Source organism: Dermacentor albipictus, chromosome 1 (genome assembly GCF_038994185.2).
Source record: "Dermacentor albipictus isolate Rhodes 1998 colony chromosome 1, USDA_Dalb.pri_finalv2, whole genome shotgun sequence".
Taxonomy (NCBI): Eukaryota; Metazoa; Arthropoda; class Arachnida; order Ixodida; family Ixodidae; genus Dermacentor; species Dermacentor albipictus.
The window spans coordinates 227,311,711-227,326,197 of record NC_091821.1 but is presented as its reverse complement, the minus strand read 5'-3'; the positions used below and the strand labels follow the sequence as shown (position 1 = coordinate 227,326,197).

The 14,487-nt window shown below is 45.7% G+C and overlaps 1 protein-coding gene across 1 annotated transcript; it reads left to right on the top strand.

The window, feature by feature from the left end:
- Positions 1 to 8,252: 8,252 nt before the first annotated feature.
- On the top strand, positions 8,253 to 13,978 carry LOC139054244 (GEL complex subunit OPTI). Its single transcript, XM_070530957.1, has 4 exons — positions 8,253 to 8,492; positions 8,971 to 9,074; positions 10,212 to 10,341; positions 13,744 to 13,978. The coding sequence occupies exons 1-4, from the start codon at positions 8,388 to 8,390 to the stop codon at positions 13,783 to 13,785; spliced, it is 381 nt and encodes a 126-aa protein (XP_070387058.1). The 5' UTR covers positions 8,253 to 8,387; the 3' UTR covers positions 13,786 to 13,978.
- The last annotated feature ends 509 nt before the right edge of the window (positions 13,979 to 14,487 follow it).

Sequence of the window (14,487 nt, the reverse complement as noted above, 5' to 3'; positions counted from 1 at the left end):
GGCATGCCAGAGCCTTGAGACACTAGGCGCGTTTCGATTCGGCCACCTCGACAAGCTCAATCGTTGCAATTAGTAGCGATTGTGCGTGTTCGCAGCGTCTTCTGCACTTCGAAGATTATAGATGGCCCTGAAATTTACGACAATGAACGCATATAAAGCGTAATAAACAAAGCCACAAGAACGTCTGAATCCACAAGCACGACCATGTATTACTTCCCATCAATCCCATGCAGGGTGTTAGGATCGGCCTGCAGGGGTACCGCTCTGCAAAGCTATTTCAGCCCGCTGCACGTGTTTCGATCGACCCGCGGTGGTGGCGCCCTTCAGAGAACCAGCGAGGACAGCGCTAACCAACCATGAACTTACTTCAGAGAACTGCGGACTACGGCAGCGTCAATCCACCAGGCGCCTCGTTCGGAGAATCGGTGTCTCGTTTCATAGGGACCACGAGGTGGCGCGTCAACAACCCCTCGGCGCCGCTATGACTAAACGCGATCGGCGGACCAACTATTGTTAGTGAAATCGCCAACGCCTTCATGGTTCGACTGAAGCAGGAGGATTTCCTGGAAGGAGATGCCTTGTGGTGCCTTTTCACGGGCCTTTGAAGACGCCAGACAATGGACAGCGGCGGACGCCACTGTGGAATTTAGAGGCGCCGGCTGGGGTCAGGCGTGACCACCTGGCTACGGGCACGCGCTCAACTGGGGTTCGGGGAAACCAGTGCGTACGTCTGTGTGCAAGCCCTCCCGCTCAAAGGCAGCTCGGATCGATGACTGGTCGAACAGTTCTCTCACCTAGGGAACTAGGGACCAATGGAGTGTTTATAAGCAGCTGTTGTCGGCTGCTAGAGTGTGCTCGTCGTCGTGCTCGTCAGTCTGTTTGGAGCTTCGTGCTCGTATGCTGTATGCTTCGTTTTGCGGGCTCCATTTGGGAGTCACGCTAGACTGGTAAATGTATCACTTGTTTAAAATTTAAATACTGTAAATAAATCCTGTACGCCTAATCCTGTCCTCCCAAGTTCCTCTCTACGACCTTCAACCCTTACAAATGGTGGCAGCGGCGAGGTCGTCCGACAACTCCTACAATTGTATGCCAGCGGTGGGATCGTCCGACAACTCTTACAAGGGTCAACGACTGCAGAGCCAGAGTTTCCTCTATTATATTGTAGGAAACTCTATGAGATAGATAGATAGATAGATAGATAGATAGATAGATAGATAGATAGATAGATAGATAGATAGATAGATAGATAGATAGATAGATAGATAGATAGATAGATAGATAGATAGATAGATAGATAGATAGATAGATAGATAGATAGATAGATAGATAGATAGATATGTTCAAGGCGACTGTAAATGACCTAATTCTCGCGGGGACGTAATATTAACGAACTTTGAAAGTATTCTGCAATTCGCAAAAAAACAAGTTCGGCGAATGATTGGCCCTCCTGCGCTACAATATGCAAGACATGATTTTTGCAGCGCAAAAAATTCAGAAAAAAAAGAACAGTGAAAAGAAAGAGCAGACTGAAAGACCGGCACTACGCTCACAACTGTTTTTTTTCCGAAGCAAGCCATGCTATACTATATACATATGTACAGTGCAAACTCGCGATAACAAGGTGCGACGAACTGCAGAAGGTGCCATCAGCGACAAGAAATTAGTAATCGCATTTCGGCATCGCATAAAATAACTGAGGTTTGGCTGACACAGCCTTGACTACTGATTCAAACGTGAAATGCTTCTAAGAGTTCCCGCGCAGTTCTGTCTACTTTTGCCCAGGATTCTCGCATCAGAAAAAAACGCGGGTCTGCAATGCGCTGAGAGATGCGCACTCATATCCTTCAAAGTGTTCGCTTGCTGCATGACAGTAGTATTCGCATGACTTGACGCAGCGGCCAGTTTGCCCGACGTAGCTTCTACCACAGCTTATATTGCGAAATTTGGTTTGACTGTGACTCCGCCCACTCGAAGATCGTAACATATGAGGCATAGCAACGCTCTGCTTGGGAACCGTGCGTTCACCAGTCTATTAGTTTTGATAATCAGGTCCAGCGGCCTTTCAAAGCCGGCTTCCTCGTTCGGTGTTGACGTCATTGGCGGAAACCTTGTTCACAGACGCTCAAAGGAAGCAAGAAACCCAACACGGGCGAAGAAGTCGAGCGCAATGCCCGAAAAAGAGCACAAGTTGTGCCATGTATGCACAATTAGCCACATCCTTAAGAAGGTGACGAGGGGACCTTTCGAGAAGTTTCGCGCCCACGAACTATTTACGTTATTCAGTCTCGGCAAAAGTTGATAATTCAAACACTGCCTGGCCACTCACAACGCGAGGTTACGAAATTCTTCTACATGTCTAGAAGAGTCTTCCCACCCCCTCACCCCAAGCTGAGTAGGGCGCAAGCCGTTTCAGACCGGCACATATTCGTGTTTGCCCGTTCTACAATAAGCTTACCCCGACGTATATCGCGACGACGCCTGACCGTCCTGCGGGCAGACCTCCGCTCTAGCACACATGCTCTGGGAGTGCGAGTCGACATACCCCCGAGATGCCCCGCTCTAGACAAGCAAATCCTGGCTGTCCTGCGTGCCCGCGACCGGGCTGCATTTTTACAATTGCCACTAAGTACAGCGGGTACCCGCCGTGGTTGCTCAGTGGCTATGGTGTTGGGCTGCTGAGCACGAGGTCGCGGGATCGAATCCCGGCCACGGCGGCCGCATTTCGATGGGGGCGAAATGCGAAAACACCCGTGTGCTTAGATTTAGGTGCACGTTAAAGAACCCCAGGTGGTCAAAATTTCCGGAGTCCTCCACTACGGCGTGCCTCATAATCAGAAAGTGGTTTTGGCACGTAAAACCCCAAATATTATTATTAAGTACAGCGGGGCGTGGCATTTCCGGAGGCGCCCAACGTTTCTGCGCAGTCGCGAGTGAGAGCGAGTGCGAGAGAGAAAATCTTTTTGCTCCTTGAAGTTTCTTTACACGTGTTGCACACGTCTGTCCCCAAGGCGTGCGGGCATTGCGGAGTGGGGTCGAGTTTGTTTACGCTCCGACACTGGCTGCCGGCGCGGTGAGGCAGTGGGCATGGAAGCCCATTTGGTGATCGCTGTGCCTGAAGATACGTCGGACAGACTTTCTCGCTCCTGCGGCGCTGGTGCTGAGTCAATGATGCCGGATCAAACCTTTCTTGCCCCTTACGGCGCCCTGCCCTCAAAAAAAGAAGAAGATCACTGATGTTCCCGAGGGAGCAGTAGGGGCCATAGTAGAGGCCGGGCCTGCTCTCCTCCAGAAGTATCTTCACTCTTGGCAAGCTTTTCGTATGCTGCTGCCCGCGACTTTACTGGAGCAGTTTTGAGTGGTCCCTTCTGAGTGAAATAAACGCACAACAACCACGATTGAATGCCATTTCCTGATGTCACGCCGTGAAGATTACTGGCTTTGTATCTCGCCCAGGTGAGGCTAGCTTAGGTTAGGTTAACGTAAATGGTGTTAGGGTGGCGCGGTGTATTCTCACAGCGGTTACGCCGTGAGGATTGACTTTGGGTCTCGGCCACGTTTGTCTAGGTTAACGTTAGGTTAGTTTAGCATAAAAGGCATTAGTCCAGCGTGGCGTATTCTCATAGCGGTTGCAGGGGCGGCGAGCGTCACCGGCGGCCTTTCAGCTACTCGCGTTCAACCGCGCTTGTTAAGGCGCTCTGCCTTCTAGCTTTTCGATATATGCGGCCCGGCCTCTACTACAGTCCCTACTACTCCTACGGAAACATCTGCGGCGTCAGTTTCAAGATGCATCGAGGCGCGAGAAACGTATGATCCGGCACGACTGACTTTAGCACGAGCGCCGCAGGTGCGAGACAGTCTGTCCGACACAGCGGTCGCCAAATGGGGCGTCAGTGCGCGCTGCTTCCCCTGTTTCACGTGCTTCACCAGTTAGCAGGGGGAAAGTAAACATGTCCGCAGTAGAGATTAGTAAGGGGCGATTGGAAGATTGGTGGAAGTAGCGAAACGACAAACAACGGAGGCGTGCAAAAACAACAAAAGGGGTTTAGAAAGTTTGGTTATGGGAATTAGTTTTTTTTATTTTCTTCTTTTTTAACATAGCTAGGACACTAGGCAATGTAATAACAAGAGCTTGGTGGCGCGACCCACCACCCCGTTCCAAAGAGGACGCTCATACACCCATCCATCCATACAGCGCCGGCAGTCAGCGTCCGAGCGTAAACAAACTCTAGCCCACACCGCAATGCCTAGGGACAAACGCATACAACACTAATGGCGTTTTTCATTGGTCGATTCGGAGCAGGTTTTTTTGCTCCGCGGCAACGAATCCGAATTTCACTGGTCGATCTGGAGCGGGTTCGCGCGTTCCACTGGTCGTTTCGGATCAACTCGCTCCGCGCCGGATCGCTCTCACTTGCTCCGCCGCCGAGACGCGGATTCGGGCGGAAATAGAACGTGTCACATGGCGTCACTTCCGTCTTCAAGCGAAATCGGTACCCGGTCGGTACGCACAACATTGTGTTGGGCATAGTTTGCGGAACCGGTTTGTGTCACGTGCACGCAGACTTCCTGTGTGATCTCCCGCGGAGCGTTCGTGCGCTCCACTGGCAGACTCGGATTGGTGAAAGCCGAGCGCTCGCTCGAGGATTCAGGCGGCTGCTCCAGATCGACCAGTGAAAAACGCCATAAGAAACTTCTGCGTAGTGCCTAGACAGAGTCATACGTCTTAACGCGACAGCGTTAAGGAGCCCGTGTCTCATAAAGTTGGACGTCGCGTCGACAAAAACATTTTCGAATTGCACATACCCAGGCCTCCCACGTGAGGCAAGGAATTGACTAAACTAATTGAATTTCTCAAGCTAAAATACGTGGAAAAATAGTAAACAATGGCTTACACACAACCTACGGACATGATAGCTCTCGGGTTGTAATTTGAGTATATGTGAAAACATAATTATGTTACGCGAAAATTCAAACAAACCCCTTTTCCAGAGTTTCTGCGATTCATAGACCGGATACGGCGTCTGCCATTTGGGCGCCATCATCATCATCAGCCTGGTCACGCCCACTGCAGGGCAAAGTCTTCTCCAACAACCCTGGTCATGTACTAATTGTGGCCATGTCGTCCCTGCAAACACCTGATTCTTGCCTATTCCTAGTTTCTTCACTGATTTTAGGCTTCCTCCGTTCCTGAGAGCATGTTCAATTCTATCCATATTATACTTCCTTATGTCAGCTGTCTACACGCTTGTTTTTCAACTTCGAAAGTTTTCCCAGTTCTATTCTAGCTGTAGGGTTAGAGGCTTTCATACATTGGCGTTTCTTGATCAGATCTTTCGTCTCCTGCTATAGCTTACTGATACCTGTCTAACGGAGTTACCACCGACATTAGTGCACGCCAGCGCGTAAATATCTCGGAGTACACGGAGGGGCGAGCCCGCTTCCTTGAAACCCTTCCAGATGGCGCACGCCTTTGCCGCATCGCGGCCCATGCGAGAGGCTGAGGGCCAAACAATGAAATCATCCTTACCTCAGTAAGGAAGCCTTCATTGCGGTGAGGCTACCTTATGTCACTCTGAAAGCTTCCTTACCGAGGGGCCCTCGGCGAAGGCTTCCTTGGTGCTTCCTCAGCATAAGGTAGCTCCAAAGCTATCTTCATGCGTCCTTACGCCACTCCTGGCCCTGAACGAGCGCTTCACCTCACTGCTTAACCACGTGACGTTTGCTTGCGCATGCGCGCTGTCGCCCACATGCGGAGAAGCGCGAGCACGGTACGTCTTGCTACAGTGTACCGTAGTCTTGCAAGGCATGTTCGTTTCAGTCACGCGTGCAGCATGGAAGCGTTGCTAGGCGTTGCTAGGCGTTGCACGACGCCGGCGTGCCAGCGTTGCTGGAGCACGTCAAGTTTTGCACTGTAATGCGCTACTTTTTTTAAGTTTAGCAAACAAAACTAGGAGAAAGCGTCCACGCTTCTCTATATTAGCTCTTCAATTTAAAGATTGTGCGACGATACAACATTTTTTTATTGAATAATGGTGTTCGCGTAAAGCTTTTAAGAGATAATCTCGAACCCAGGCATGCGGCGACCGCTCCTTACGTGAGGACGGGTGAAGGGAGCTTTCAGAGTACGCTTGCTTCCTCCATCGGTCCTTCTCTGTAAGGTGGCCTCACGTAAGGTTAGGAAGCGCTCGAAGGAAAGGAACGTTTCATTGTTTGGGCCTGACTACCAGCCTTCGTGCATAGCGTTCGCCGCGAGCGTTTCCCGGTAAGCATTATGGTTGCATATGCTGCAGTTGCCGGGAAGCGTGAGAAGCACACAGGGATCTTTGAATGCTATCGCGTTCCACTCTTAAAGGCGAAGCTTAAGCGTCCTCCATTTTTTTTCTCTCGCACTCGCCCTTACTCGCGCATGCGAGCAAACGTTCGGCGCCTCCGGAAGTGCCACGCCCCGCTGTACTTACTAGCAATTGTAAAGTCGTGACCGGGCTAGTGGGCTAGACCTGCCGGTCTCCACCTGGGACAAGCCGGGTACGCGGCGAGTACGCCCTCCTTGCCGGACATCCAATAAAGTTCTTTCAAGCACTCACTTTGTCACGTCTAGACAGTCTGCCGTCGTTTGGTGCTTTCATCTCGCACATCTGAGCCCCCTCCCCCCAAGAAAACAGACAGACAAATAAATAAATAAATAAAACGATTGTTCAGCGTGTTTAGGGTGCACCCGCCGCGGTTAGTGTTGCACTGCTGAGCTCATGGTTGCGGGTTGCATCCCGGCTGCGGTGACCGCAGTTCGGCGGAGCGAAATGCCAAAAACGCTCGTGTCATAATCAGATCGTGGTTTTTGCACGTAAAACGCCCATGACGTAAAATTTTGAGTTTTGCACGTGTACGGTGGGCGAAATTAATGCGGAGACTCTACAACAGCGTCCCTCGTAGCCAGTTGTGTAGTTAAACCCCAGAATTTAATTTTTGATTGCTCTTTTTTTGTTTCGTTATAAATTATCTAGGCGATTTCATTACGCATATACATCCTAAGTAATGTCTTTTGGTTGTTTAATTGTGCTTAATAACATAAATGATTATTATACTTAGGCCTCGATGTTTGGGTTCCAAGAGATGTGAAATATATCTGTAGCCTCGTCTGTGTTTTAACAATTCATAATGAGTAGCGAAAATATGGAAAATTTATATTCCACTCCTGCAAGCCAATGAAATGTTCTTTCTGATTAGGAATTAAATGATACTTGTAATAACAATGCTGACGAATATACCGCTTAAAGTTTTCCAGTCATTGCCAATTTTATATCTACCATGCCATCAGCCCGTATTAGGAAGTACTGCTTTAACATGCGCTCTGGTGTTTCAGAAAGCCGCTTTATGCTCAACATGGATTAAGGCAATGATTGCAGCTATGCTTAGATCCGAAAACAAGCAGCGTACGTAGACGCGTCGAGGGATGCACATACATGTCCGATTTGAAATAAGAAGAGAAACAAGAAACGTCTGATAATTTTCTTTGCAGGTCCAGTTCTAGAAGCTATGGCTATTCGGAAAGTATCCGTTAACTACTGAAAACTCGAGTAAAATTTCATTCATATTTGATTCAGTTTGAAAATCAGTACTTGCTCACCTCTAGTTGTCTCTTTATTACTGATCATTTATAAACAATGGCTGATTGCATGCAACGAATTAAGGTACTAAATGTTAATTTTGCCGTTAAGTGCGGGTAAAAATTGTGCTCAAACCTCAGACGTGACTTAAAGTCAGACTTGGAAACGTGGCGTTGCTGACATCTTTGCTGGTCGCCATTCTATGGTGTATTTTCAGATCGTAGATTTTCTATATTGTTCAGAAAACATTTCGGTAGGAGTCTATTGGACGTATCTTCTCTCCTCAGTGTTCTATTTACCGAATAACATAGGATCAAGGCAGTACCGTATAGCCCATCTAATGGGTACTTGGGTTTAACTGAGGTCGCGGTAGGTCCGTATGAGTGGTTAATGTCGGCGGTTGCTTGGTGTCGCATGTGGGTGCAATGTGGGACGTGCCTTTCTAAGTGCGTGCAGATTGTCACTTCAAATAACGCGCCGTACGAAGGTGCATAATTTGCGCATGTCCAACGTGGCAAGTCAATTTTTCAGTAACTGGGCTATGCACTCAAAACACTAAACAACATAATTTTGCGTGCCATTTATGTTACTGCAACATCATTTTTTTTATGATAAACTTTTGTGTACATGATTTGCGCACCGATAGAGGGATTCGAGTTTGGTGCGAGAATCCAACATGATTCAAGATGGCTTGGTCGGCGTGTTTAGCGTGCGGAAGTTTCTGAGCTAACGAATTTTTTAAAGCTTTCTTAATATAGTCTTGAACAATAGTGGCAAAAAATGAACCAGAGACGGAAACAAGTAGAGAGAAATGGCCATGCTAAAGAAAACTTATCCTCTGTATGGGTACGGGCGTTCACGCCGAACTCCGAATGGCCCGACAAGGTGAGAGATGAAATCTTCGTGTTCTTTCCTTTAGAGCGGGTTAAACATATTGCATTCAACGCACGTCTTTGCAAAGAAAGGAATTTTGTAGACATATTTTCTAAGGTGAAAGCAGTGCACTTGTGGGCGCTGCAAAGTTTGTTGTGCACTGTTTGCACGAGCGGCTACAATAATAATAGTATGTATAGATATCAAGGTATATGACGAAACGACGCGAACTCTAACTATAGTGTTGGTCAGATTGTCTGTTACCCAAGCTCTAACTAAAGTGTTGTTCAGATTCTCTGTTGTTTTGTTTTCGTATTAACCACGTCTCGCGCGGCTGAAAAAAAAAGAGAAAAAAAGTTGGATCTGAATTTATGAACGGTTTGGAAATTGTGAACGCTGTGTTCTAGGCTCTTGTCCCTGCTTCCTCACCGCCGTCCCACACGGAATGTATTGCTGCTTTTACGTCTTGCCGTCTTGGGTTAATTCGCAGGACGAATTTCTCGACGTCTTGTACTGGTCACGACAAATCCTCGGAATTCTCCTTGGGCTGGCGTGGGGCCTGGTGCCACTTAAAGGATTCTTAGGAATCGCATTGTAAGTATATCGCAAAAAAAAAAGCGGCGTTACGGTACAATTTTGCGGTAATGATGCAAGCTTGATTCACTTCTGTTGCAATTACAATTTTGCTTATTCCTGATCCTATCTTCCCCATTCAATTGATATTACTTATCTAAATAAAATCATAAAGGTGATCAACTTTTCGCAGCAGCTCAAAAATCATTTCACGTTTATTTCCTTTCTTTTGTGGCATTTTGACCCGAGTACAATCGGGACAAAGCTTGTAATTGTTTTGCCTTTTCTCGCCTACTTATGATAGGCACAACCTCCTGATGGCTAGCTTTGTTAATGGAGTATTTCACAGCTAAACTTCATCATTTTGAATATGTGCCCTCATCGCATCAACAGAACCAGTGTTACTTTTTATGGTAAGACTTGCACCAGTTGTTGTTTGTGTGCTACTTCACAAAATGTTTTACTCTTATAATTTAATAGCTTTGGAAGCATGTCTGTTTACTTATCTACCATGTACCTGCAGCATTATTAGTTTTGTCATAGGAACTACATCTCTTCTTTGACAGAATGTATAACTACACTATTATTCTATCCCGAGTTGGTGTGTATGTACCTTATTAGAAGCACTATTATGTCAGTATCTCTCCACAAAATAAAGTGAAGTGATTTTGCAATTGATATCTGATTTTATAACAATATGCTGACAAACCTACAATCTCATTGAATAACTTCTTTATAAGCTGTACTGCAAGCATGCAGAAGCTGTGCACCATTTAATTGCTTTAAAGACTTAAAAGATGATGGGGATAATTAAAAAGTGTTCAGTTCTGAGTGGTAGTGTTCTAAAAAAATTATTGGCCTCAATTATTATTGGATCAGGTCACAGTTTTTCCATTATTGTTGCTTTTTCTTGTTCTCTCCCTTTCAGTATTACATTGTGTTATGCTGCACTTAGTGCCAACCTGAGTTGGTGTAGCTATGTTCTGTTTGTAATGCAAGCAGTAAGAACAATTGCACAGAGTGGAGTGTGTCTCAGGCTGCTCTGAATAGATCCTCTTTCCTCAATAAATCTACCGTCTCTCTCTTTTGCAGCAAAAGCAGGGGGATCTCAAGAGTAACTATGGAAATTTAAGTTTCTTTATTATTTTTTCTATGCAGGTTCTTCTGTGTTAACACAGTACTTGTGTATGCTTACACGAGCTCATTCCAAAAGGTGGATGATGAGGAGTATGGTGGTGTGTGGGAGCTTGTGAAAGAAGGTTTTGTCACATCATTTGCAGGCTTTTTGGTAAGCAGTTTGTGTAAAAATTCATGTCAGTCATTTTTTAATCACAGTGAAGTGTAGTGAAAGACAGGGACAAGGACACAAGAATGAAGGAATAACACACCCAAATTGATTTAACACTGGTTGCTTTCTTTGTATTGTCCATTAATTTCTTAAAAATAATCATCAACAAAGATCTGTCTGACTGGTGGGGAAATTTTAGAAGCGAAAACTGCTGTGGCCAAGGTTTAAAAATTCTTGATGTTTCGGGACTGACTTGGTCACTTCTTCATGGAGGGATTGAAGTGGCTGAAGAAACAGCAACCTTTAAACTCCTGTTTTTTTTTTTTTTGATTCCTCCTCACTGTAGCATTGCGAAGGTCATGTGCGAACACGGGGGGTGGAGGGTGTCCACAACGACCGATTGATGTTGCCATGAGTGTTTTCAATGTGCCACGAGTCAAGCCAGAGTCATCTCACCTGGTTAGTCTCGCTATTGATTGTAAAGGCGCCGCCGCAATCAATTGCGTGGTCATGCATCTAGCAGTGTTCACAGAGAGAGCTATGCTGGGCTTCGAGTTTCTGCAAGTAATTCCTTTGCTGGCAGATTCTGTCATAAAAACTCTTTGTTTCACTTATGTAAGTGGTGGGGCACTTAGAGCATGACACTTTGTAAACAAACCCCTGGCATTTGTCCTTGGGACGGTCGGTCCTTTAGCCATGGGACCAACTGGGCGAGTGTTGGCACTGGCTTGTGCACAACCTTGACACCTTCTTTCGCCAGCGCCATCAAAAGCTGTTTGCTAATTCTGGGAACACATGGAATGCCAATGCGACAGGTTGACTTTGTCTCCTTTGTGACTGGTGAAAGGGGGGGAAGGAGCGGACTACGCTTATGTCCTTGTTGCTTTGCGTGTGTCATTTGTTCATTCTTGTGCCCTTGTCCTCGTGTTGCACTACACTTCACTGTGATTCTGTATTGAAGTTCCCATACTGTGATTTCATACTCTCTGCCAATCCCAGCATAAAGCAGGATGTAGAAGTGTTAGGTAGGGTAAGGTGCGGTAACCGTAGGTTAGTGAGGTCTAGGATTCCCTCAGTATGAAGAGAGAAAGAGTAAAATTAGTCGAGAAGAAGCAGGCCAACCTGGACACAGTAATGGTAAAAGCAGACTAATTCAGGCTGGTGCTTTCAAACAAATACGCAGCTTTAGAACAGACATATGCAGATGACATAGAGATGATGAATGAAACTAACTAGACTGGTTTCAGAAGCAGCAATTGAAGTGGGAGGTAAGGCACCAAGGCAACCAGTAGGTAAGCTCTCCCAACCAGCAGAGGACCTTATAATCAACAAAGAATGAAAGTGTCCAACTCAGGAGATCAGATAGAATTCACGGAACTGTCAAAACAGATAAACAAGGCAAAGGTAAGGGGTATTTGGAATCATTGTGTGAGAAAGAGTGAGGAAGCAGTAAAAAATGTATGCAGCTTGAAATTGGTGAGGAGAAAACTTGGCATAGGACAAGATGTATGCACTGAAAGAAAAGCAGGGTAATAACAATTTAGAAGGTATAGTAAAAGCAACGGAATAATTCTATACTAACCTGTACAGTACCCAGAGCAGCCATGCTACTTTGATTCGAAGTAGTAATGAACAGTGTACAGAGGCTCCTTCTATAACAATGAAGTTAGGAGGGCCTTGCAAAACAGATGGAGGAGATACCATGACCATGCTTTAAAAGCTTGTGGCCCTTTATACGCAATGCCACATGACTTTAGGTGTACCAGAGAACTGGAAGAATGCCAACAGTATACTAATCCACAAGAAGGGAGAAATTAAAGAATTGAAAAATTGTAGGCCCATTAGCTTGCTTTCAGTATTGTATAAAATATTCAAGATAATTTCCAATAGAATAAGGGCAACACTTCAGCTATCCAAGAGAACAGGCTGGCTTTAGGAAGGAATAATCTATAATGGATCACATCAAATGGTGCAGAAACTATTGAGCACATTCTGTAGGTTTGTCACGGTGTCCATCCATCGATAAATGTGGAAGCACTAGGCTTGGCTGCAACGTTAGGTTTTAAAGGGACAATAAAGCAAAACAATAAATCAGTTTAGACTAATGAAGCATTGTTGGAGAGCCCTGCAGGCAGTCGTTTAAAAAAAATAGTTTGATTATTAGATGAGAAAATGAAGGTCCAAGTATCAGTATTTTAATTTTGTGCCGAAACCCCAGCGCCGGTACCTCAGCGTGATGTCAGGGATTCCAAAGTATGTTTTCGCATTTGGGCCGCATTGGCTGAGTAAAGGTTCCCGAAACTTGCCATGTTTAATATTTGGTTCCTTTAGAAAACAATGTAGTCAATCTGTGTCGCTACTATATATAATTAGTAGGCCCTAGAAGATGCCATCAAAATCCAAGACGTCACAGCCCCTAGGTGTGAGAACTTAAGTAGGCGTCGCCACCCGTATTTCGTTCTTGTACTTCTTCTGGCTTACCAAGCGTCTTATCGTTGTAAGAGTGGTATTTTTGGTGTTGTAGAACGATAATTTACTGATGCAGAAGAAATCATTTTTCACTTTAGTGACCCTTTAAGGACATTAGATACGTTTAGCTCGTCTGGTATTCCAGCAAGCGCGGGCGGTTTGCCGGTTTAGTGGGGGTGAAATGTGAGCGGCCAGATTGGTGTCACCAGCTGGTGGCACAAAGCTCAACCACACGAACACAAAGCTAATTACTATATTCTGCTTATCTGCTGGTGTAAATTTTCGACAGTGGCATAATCGTGTTCGCAATTGTGAACACGATTATATGCAGCTGCCAAAAATGTGCACGAGTAGCGAAGCAGGATATAGTGAGTTACTGCAGTTTTAGCTCTGTGTTCGTCTGGTTGAACTCTACGCTACCAGGCGGCTGCACTGCTCTGGCCGCTCACGTTTACGCCCCCGCAAATCCGGCAATCCGCCCAAACCACTCCCGTTTACTGGAATAGTGGACAAGCTAAAAGTTTCTGTTAGGGAAAACAAATGAATGGCTGTGGAGATTAGTAATAGACGGTCAGAAGATTGGTGTCGCAAAGGGACGCTTAACACGCAATGAAGTGAGCTTTATACTGTGTAGAATGCAGCTTAGAGTATGAAGATATTTAGAGGTTTAAAAGCAATGGAAACTTTTAAAGAGGAAGCCTGGTTCCATGTGCCAAAACCTCATTTCAAAGGGGATGCTCATATGATCATCTTAACATTAACCTTTCTCCAGATGTTCTTTGTGATCTGGTTGCAATAGCTTTTCGTTACGTTATATTGTTTGAACTGTGTGTGTAATGTTGTTTGATCTCTGTGTGTGTGCCACCTTTCTCAATTATTGTATTACTAGCATTTTGTCATAAATGTGACCTTTTTATTTGTTTCTTTGCTCAGGTAACATGGATTATGATCTATTCTGCAATGCAATATGACTAACATGTTTGTGACCAGAAGGACTGGTGGTGACGTGTGGGGTGGCGCAATTCTTCCATCCATCTACGTTCAGGGCAAGGCAAAATGGACAAGTGAAAGCATGTGGAAGTGGTTCCCGCATTTTTTTTTCCTTTTGTCACTAGCACATCACATGTCTTATACACGTTGCATACAATAAATCTACAAGTTTTTTAGAGATGCTCAGCAGTGTATTGTGAATTAAATAAAAACTGTGGGGTTTTACATGCCAAAACCATGATTTAATTATGAGACACACCATAGTAGGGAACTCCGGAAATTTGGACCACCTGGGATTCTGTATGGTGCACCTAATCTAAGTGCACAAGTGTTTTTTGCGTTTCGACCCCATCGAAATGCGGCCGCCGTGGCCCAGATTCGATCCCGCGACCATGTTGGGAATTTCAAGTGTCTGTTTTAGTGCAGCATGTGTGGGACTTGTTATGCAGAACATTGCTCTGCTCTCTCTTTTGTGAAGCAGTGAGAAGAAAAAGTTATACAGATCCTGTGCACTGTGGGAATCTAAGTGAAGCTTTCTGTGCTGGTTGCTTTGATTGACGGTAATTAGTGGTTACGTTGATGATGAAAGCTTAATTTCTTCAACATTTACTCTAACACGAGAGTGGTGTTGCCTTGTGTTACCTTGCATGCACTGCTGCTGTTTGGCTGCGTAGTACACAGAACACA

Bases quoted from the DNA above. Each gene is read 5' to 3' on its own strand.
- LOC139054244 (XM_070530957.1), top strand. From the start codon at position 8,388: ATGAACCAGAGACGGAAACAAGTAGAGAGAAATGGCCATGCTAAAGAA. The intron at 9,075-10,211 runs GTAAGTATATCG...TTTTCTATGCAG, and splicing joins GGATTCTTAGGAATCGCATT to GTTCTTCTGTGTTAACACAG. The intron at 10,342-13,743 runs GTAAGCAGTTTG...TTCTTTGCTCAG, and splicing joins CATCATTTGCAGGCTTTTTG to GTAACATGGATTATGATCTA.